The sequence below is a fragment of the Octopus bimaculoides genome, chromosome 2, assembly GCF_001194135.2.
Source record: "Octopus bimaculoides isolate UCB-OBI-ISO-001 chromosome 2, ASM119413v2, whole genome shotgun sequence".
NCBI lineage: Eukaryota > Metazoa > Mollusca > Cephalopoda > Octopoda > Octopodidae > Octopus > Octopus bimaculoides.
The window spans coordinates 115,282,989-115,291,229 of NC_068982.1; the positions used below are offsets into that span (position 1 = coordinate 115,282,989).

The following is an 8,241-nucleotide window of genomic DNA, read 5'->3' on the forward strand; positions in this document are numbered from 1 at the left end:
AAACATTTCATGTGTCACCCGCACAAGAGCCAGTCCAGGGTCACTGGCAACGATCTCGCTCGAAGGATTTCATGTGTTGCTCGCACATGAGCCAGTCCAGGGGCACCGGCAACGATCCTGCTCGAAAAACCTCATGTGTCACCCGCACAAGAGCCAGCCCAGGGGCGTCGCCCGCACATGAGCCAGTCCAGAGGCACTGGCAACGAACCCGCTCAAACATTTCATGTGTCACCCGCACAAGAGTCAGTCCAGGGGCACCGGCAACGATCTCGCTCGAAAGATATCATGTGTTGCCCACACATGAGCGACATAATATAGCATATTCTTCTGGATTATAGTTGTATTCACTATGTAACATTTATGAAGAGTAGATGAGTGTGATGGTACATGTGCCACTGATTGGTGCAATATTAGGACACCCTACTGAAGCTAAAAGTAGTCAGGGTTTTAAGATACCTTGAATATTGTCAATGATGTTTGGTCATTGAGAAAAGTATAACACAAATTACCATAATTGTTAAAGCATAAAGTGACAAATTTAATACAAAACAACAGGTGTTAAATTTGGAGATTGCATTATATTTGAATGTAAAAAAGATAATGGAATGAGGTGTCATAAAATATATGACAAAATATGAGGTGTCACATTACATTTGAGATTAAACTGAACTCAAGTAAGTACGGGAACTTCAAAAATCTTAAGTTCTTACACACAAATATAGGGTCATTATTTTTTGGCTGATAAGTCAATGAGCTATGGGAGCCAAGGAGCGAAAGGACCAAAGCAATGGACTAAAAATATATATTTTTTTTTACCTATTCCATTGGGGATAAGAGATCAGTAATCTTTGCAAGCCCTTGAAAATTGTTGAGGTTTGAATCATAAAAGTTTTCAATTCATCATTTGTTTTTATCATCATCATTCCATGTCTATGTTTCATGATGGCAACGTCTGAATGGTTTGACAGGATCCTACATTTCCCAGGACCACATTGTGTTCCAGTGTCTGCTTTGGCATGATTTCTGTGGCTGGATGCTCTTTCTTTCCACCAGTGGTTCCCAAAGTGAGTGGTATTGCCCCCTTGGGGGAGGTGGAAGTTCCAAGGTGGCATTGAAGAAAAGTGGGGTGGTAATGGGGTTGTGATTCATGTAAAAACAACGAAATAATGGGTTCATTAGGTTAAGTTTTATTTGAGAAATACAGTTGCTTTGAATTTGCTTCAGAAAGAGGTCTATGTTCGTGAGGGTTAGTTGGAGTGGGGGCACTAGGAATGTGGTCAGGGTGTCAATGGGGTGGCAGCCTGAAAAAGTTTGGGAACCACTGCTTTACAATATATACTGGGTGTTCTTTTTATGCCATTGGCTATTGAAGTTGTCATGCAATTTACAAGACTACAAACCCAAGGGAAAGGTTTGGTTTTATGCAAGGGAGTGAGAGAAGAGAGGGTGCAAAGCAGGTTCTTGTAGAGGAGCTGCATAATTACTCACATTTATTGTTAAGAATTTACATGGAACATGACTGTTCCAATGTAAGAGAGCTAAGTGACATTGGAGAACCCTGTTCAACATGGCAGGATGTGTGCTTAGAGAGAAGCAAGAATTTCCCTTAATAGTGGTAACAGTGCTATTTTAGATGGTTCTTTTTAAAACATAGCATTTCTACCTGTTCCTTTCAAACTCCTACCTTCAATAATATCTACTCTACAACTCTGTCTACCCTCTCACAATTATAAAGTGTCCCTCTCATACTTTACCCTCTCTCATCATCTCATGTAGAATCATCATATTCTCTCTTCTATTCTCCTTCAAGTCTTGGGAGGCTTTGAGGCTCTTTAGTCTTGCAAGTTGCAAGGCCATCCCATTAGTGCTGGTGCTACAAAAAAAAAAAAGAAGCATCTGGTACACTTTATAATGTGGTTGGTGTCAGGAAGGGCATCCATCAATAGAAACCACACCAAAAGAGGGGAATTGGAGCATAACATAGTCCTCTGGCTTGCTGGGTCCAGTTAAATGGTCCAATGCATGCCAACATGGGAAGTGGATTAAAATGATGATGATATACACACATACCCATGCACACAAACACACATAGAGGAATAAACATAAAACACTGTTATAAGATCTTAAAGAGAGAACTCAAAACATTGTTGTGGGGTAAATATATTTATTATGCTAATGTTTCAATTTACCAGCTTCATTATTGAGTTTTATGGCAGTATGGACAATGTTTGGATTGGACTGCTTTCTTTTTTATGAGCTTTCTCAGGTCACATGATCTTTTTATACTTGATGTTGACTAGTGTTCAATTTTTCACAGATGTATGTGTGTTGGGGGTGATTACTAGATTTTAATCAGTATGGTTGCTGCAGTTTCTTCAGATAGAAATTATTTGAATCCAAATTAAGAGATCAGATTTTACTAAGGAGCTGGACAAGAAACGTCAGTGATCATAACTTTTGTAGGCCCTAAAAATTGTCATTTGTTGATGGTTTCATATGGCTGTTAGGGAGATATCTAAGAGCCAGGCAATGATTAATGTTTTTCGTCCAGACTCTATAATTATTTGATCTTTAATTTGCAGTTGCCATTCCTTTTATGTTATTAGATATATTTACATAAAGTTATTAAATTCCACACCTAACATGGATAATGGAAGTTGTGAATGGAAGGCTATGGTTTCTCTTGAGTTTTCCATCAATTCAATGTACCTGGCTTGTTTATTGTTATTTGGTGTTAGGCTGGTAATGTATAATAATACTCTTCATAGATCATCACTGTTTGGACAGTTGTTATGTATTTAGTGTCCAGTTCACCTGCACTACTAATAATTCCTTGACAATGATTTCTTTATAGTGTTATGGTTTCTATATTGGGCTTGCAACTGAAGATAACTTTTATACTGTTTTTGTCAAATTATTTCTAATATCTGTGTCCATTTTGGAAATGTTTTCTGATCATTTCTCATCTGTGGATATACATCCCAAATTAAGTACTTAAATTAGTCAAACAAATGTTTAAACTTACACAACTATTCAAACTATTTAGCATGCAAAAAGTCTTGAAATAATTAAAATAATAATAATAAAGTATTAAGTTTACAGCATGTAGTTCTTGTAGTTTTTTGCAATGTAGTCCAGGTTAGCCATGATTGAGCAAAGCTATGTCAGTCGGGTGTGACTTACAGATCTATGATTCCAAAGAAACCATACCTTCACTTAGCTGAGAACCATACTACATATTCTGATATGCAGCAGTTAATTGTACAGAGTGCAGTATGACAGTCTAGACATGTTGCACCCTCTCCATCATCCATTTTAATTTTGTATGCCTGTAGATTTTGATGGTCACCACAGCAAAGACAGGCCACTTGTTATTTTTTTAACAAGATTGTTGTCAAAAGATTGTATGCTGGAATTAATGAATAAAGAGACTAATTTAGAACAGACAACCTAATTAAGTTGATGATAGATCTTAATGGAACTGGAATATAATTAAAACATTATCAGCATTATTTCTAAATAAATGCTTTACAGTTCATATGACATACACATAAGCCAAAAAGGAAAAATTATTGTAATTTTTATAGTGGTTGTTGTTGGATACTTCTAATCAGCTGTATTTGGGTAGACTTATGATAACACAATAGTAAATTGAACACTTAGCATATCACAGGTTTATCGATCTGGATATTTTATGCTTCAGTCTACTCTGAAACCATTTTGCACACTTCACTATTCAGTGAGTGGCTTGTTGGGAACAGAGCAACAATCAGGTCTTGTATGGTGTATAGAATGACAGTTACATCATATTATATGGAGTACACCATAGTAGTCAGCTCATGTTGTGTGAAATAGAATGGGTATCATGCCATAGTGTCTAGGGTACAATGTAGTAGTCAGGTCATATTGTGTGAGATATTGTATATTTGTGGAAATGAGTCGTGTGAGGTACAGAGAAACAGTGAGGTCAAGTTATGTGGAATGCTGTATGGCAATGAAGACATGTGTAGCAGTCAGGCTATGCGTGAGGTACAGTGTGGCATTCACAGCTTATTGTATGTAGGGAAGAGAGTGAAAGTCACACCAAATTGCATAAAGTACAGTATGGTAGTCGTTAAAGGTTGTGTATGATGTATGTATAGTAGCTGTCTGTTGTGAGGAAACTCTTCTTATCACTTGTACAATAGCCTAAACGATTCTATGTTACTGGTCATGCATCTTTCTTCCTCCTATCACATATACTACGTTCCACTTCCTCTGGGACTTTCTTTCTGTATAGTGAGGTCAGGTTTTCTATGATGAACAGATTTGAACTCAACATTGCATGTAACAAAACACTCATCAATTTTAAAGTTCTCTTCTCTTCTTGAGGTGCTACATTGAGTCGTCGTCATCATCTTCATCATCATCATCATTTACTGTCCCTTTTTCCATGCTGGCATGGGTTGGACAGTTTGACAAGAGAGCTCCACCAGGTTCTATGTTGGCTTTCTACAATTGGATGTCCTTCCTAATGCCAACCACTTATCAGAGTGTACTGGGTGCTTTTTACATGACACCAGCACTGGTGAAGTCATCAAAGAGCTGCAAGATAAGACCCCTCAAATGAGTAGGGTATAGACTGGAGAAAGAAACTATGGCAGCGTGACAGGAGCAGGTGTCTTGCCGAAAAAGTGAACACGTGGCTTGTTCACTTGGAAAGTGAAAGGGAGAGGAAGAAAGAGATGTGAAGTCCAGGTACAACATGAATAAGACAAAGTAAGAAGTGCACCGAACGAAAACTGTGGTAGATGATGAGAGATAGGGAATGATCTGGTTGCAGAGGATATCAGTCCAGTGTAGTGGGGAGTGAAGAAAATAAGAGATGAAGTGCATAGGAAGGCTTGACAGAGCCTCAATTCTTCTGACATGGACAGGTCTTCTCAAGCACAGCATAATGCCATTCATTTCAGTCTCCTGTCATCTCCTCTGAGAGGTTCAATATCTTGAGGTCAGTCTTTACCACTTTGTCCTACATCTTCTTAGGGCTGCCTCTTCCACATGTTCTTTCTATGTTTAGTGATCCACACTTCTTTATACAGTTGTCCTCATCCACCCACATCACATGACCATAGCAGTGCAATCTTCTCTCTTACACAATACATCTGATGCCTTTTATGCCCAAACTTTCTCTATGCACATTTGTACTTTGTCATACATGCACATTGACATTGCACATCCATTGAAGCATACATGAACAGTAAATATCTTTGCCAGATATACAGTATAGGGATGATGACAAGATTTGAACTAGTGATATTTTTGCCAGTTGTTTGACACCAACTCACCTCAAGCAGTGGATTTAATTTGGTTCAATTATTTTGTAAATTCATAAATGTGCAGAATTATGGAGGGTGGGATAATTGTTATAAACAAAGCTGATAATAAAACATCATAATTTATGATATATTCAAGAGATAATCCTAATTTTGTCTAGGTTGAGACTATAGTAATTCATTTTACTCTAATACATCCCACTTTTGCTTTGTACCTATGTGTGTAACCATATTTCTCTCAATATATGGTCAGTATTTCAATGTATGCTGCTCTAGTAACTATCAAAATTTCTCTATAATTATGGTTAATATTTCAGTGCGTTTTATAATTCAAATTATTTTAGCTACAAATGTCTGAGAGAAACTGAGTTACTATAAACTGTTGTGTGTGTGCACATGCATGCATGTGTGCACACACATATATGCATGAAACATTTGTTGCTATGTATATATATGTGTATGTGTGTGTGTGGTGAGTATTTGAATGTATTTCATACTACTGTTATAACCATAACCTAATTAAGAAATTATGTCCAATATATCTCTAGATATGTGATCAATGTTTGGATTTCTTTTGCAACATTCCATTTTTCAATATAACTCAAAGATCATTCAGAACATGTCAAGTTGAATAGAACTTGATTGTCTATTTAGTATTTACAAAATTGGCAAAAAAAAAAAAGTATTGGAATTTTAAAAACACTCTTTTGTTAGTAATCATTGCTAAAAGTAATTGTGCTCTGGTAACTTCAGTAATTTCTGAGACATTGGACTGACACTCAAGAACTGGATAAAAATAGAATGATAGTAGTTGTGCACAATAGTTTTACAATGACAGTGCATTGGCAGGATGATAATGGTGATATCATAATCATTTTGTTTTTGAACTTAAACCAATCTTCTCTTTTTAATTCCACTATGACACAATGCCACAACTCCTCCAAGATATATCCATATATAAATATCAACAGCACTCATAGATTCATTAGTCCCAAATACTGTGTTGAGATAAATAGCAATGTAAATGCAAATTACTAGCAACTATCATCATTTCTCACTATTTCCGCCTGTGACAAAATGTGCACTAACATGAGATTGTTGCCTTCATAGTTTGAATCTATGTTATTAAACATACCTCATGTTAGTTTCATCAGCCATACTCTTCCGTACTGGCTTAAGATATGTTGGAAGAGGGTACTAATCTTGAAGTTTTCCTTCTCTTAGACTGATTGCTTTCACCACAGCTAAGGAGTTTGATCTACTCTTACAAAAATCTATTAAACCCATACACTGTACCCTCACAGGTACTACCATTCTGGATCAGTATGGAGCTGGGAATGACGGTAACTAAGAAGAAACTCCACACTCTCCACAACTCCCGAACTGCAGCTTCACCACTGGATGCAGTTTAATGCCATACCCAGGACATTAAACTGTCATACTTATGTTTTGCCTATTTTCACTGTTGCCATTATCAGAACTTACAGGAATACAGAAACAGATTGGACAGCAATGAAACCACAACAATGCTCTGACTGAACTTCATATGACAAATCACAGTATGTCAATGTGCAATATGATCCTCAAGAAGGAAGCATGGTATATCTGGGGCACTGAACCTGTGGATCTCACTTTATCATTCAACTGAGCAGACCTACATAGAATGTCTTCCTATGGGTTAATAACAACACTACCTGCTAGAAATAGCAGCCAAATCTTTTCTCAAAATCTTTTCTTAAAAAGGGAATAATATATTAGATAATATAGTGGAGTACCATCAAAGTAAAAAGACAGAATGCTCACAGTTGGCATGCTTTTCAGGTTTGCTTGCAGTTAGGACTGCTAAACAATAAGCTTGCATATTACATTTTGCAGCATAGATATTTGTCCAGCTTGTGTACATAGATATTCATAATGTTTCAGGGACGACTTTAGGCGTCAAACCCCCAGTTTTAATATGTATTGTATAATTACTTTTGGTTACTTTTTATCAAAGCACCACTATCATAATGATCACCATTACTATTATTATTCCTTATTAACTAATTATAATATTTTAATGCATTAATAGATTTAATTTTTAATCATGTCATGGATTTGTCTTCTGGGGATTTATATTTTCTATTTTTATATACTCTTAATTAAATTTCTGAATTCCATAGATATATCAAAACGCTTGATTAAAGAAAAACTATAAAATTCTAATTTCATATAAAAAGGAAGGTGAATGAACGAGAAGATGCTAAGCGGAATGATTGAATTGAAAGGGAGAAAAGAATGAAGTACGTAAATATAGAAAAAAAAAAGAAAAGAAACAAAGAAGTGAGGGATTAAAAAAAAGGGGGAGAAAAATAGAAAGAACAAAAAAAAGGAAGATATAAATGAATAAAAACGAGAACGAAAAACAAAAAGAGGTAACTGAAGTATATATACACATATATGTTCGAAAGAAAACGGATATCTAGTAGAATATTCTAGACGAAAACTGTCAAATTGAGGTGGGCTGTAATAAACAATCTAAATGGAAGTTAACAAAAGAACAAAATGAATAAACTTGCTTACTGGCCTTTTTTGACTGTCCATCTTTAACATTGTCTCTCTCTCTCTCCCTCTCTCTCTCTCTCTGATCAAATTTAATTACTGTTTACAATCCCACTATTCACCGCCATTGTTGCATGTCAACAGATGTTGTCATGGAGACCATCAAACATTATAACAAGTCACTTACTTTGCAACTTAGTTTCGTATCTATTAATCTCTCGCACTTCTATTTTCTATTTGCGTTAGTTTCGTCGATTAAACAGACAAGAGGATGGACCAAGAAGAACGTGCAGAACAAATAAAAGACAAAATAATCGTTGGGTGGTTGCATCTACCCTTTGTAGTATTTACAAGTGAGAGATATTTAAAACGAGCTATAGTGAAG

General features: G+C 36.1%; 1 protein-coding gene and 1 long non-coding RNA gene across 5 annotated transcripts in view; one reads left to right on the top strand and one right to left on the bottom strand.

Annotated features, from left to right (window-relative positions):
* Positions 1-8,032, bottom strand: part of LOC106879357 (coiled-coil domain-containing protein 181) — a 41,326-nt gene extending 33,294 nt beyond the window's left edge. Inside the window, exon 1 of one of the 3 annotated variants that reach the window (XM_014928876.2) lies at positions 7,882-8,032. Coding sequence is in view for 2 of the 3 variants with exons in the window: in XM_014928875.2 (XP_014784361.1) it covers positions 7,878-7,907 (30 nt within the window). In the remaining variant the exon portion in view is untranslated. Of the gene's footprint in view, positions 1-7,877 lie in introns of all 3 variants that reach the window. The other 2 variants (XM_014928875.2, XM_014928874.2) reach the window with 2 other exon arrangements.
* LOC128251601 (uncharacterized) overlaps positions 1-8,241 on the top strand; it is a 29,997-nt gene that overhangs the window by 13,071 nt on the left and 8,685 nt on the right. Inside the window, exon 3 of one of the 2 annotated variants that reach the window (XR_008267216.1) lies at positions 8,103-8,225. The exons of the other annotated variant lie outside the window; for it this stretch is intronic. This is a non-coding gene — a long non-coding RNA (uncharacterized LOC128251601). Of the gene's footprint in view, positions 1-8,102; positions 8,226-8,241 lie in introns of those variants that run through there. 2 annotated transcript variants of the gene reach the window in all.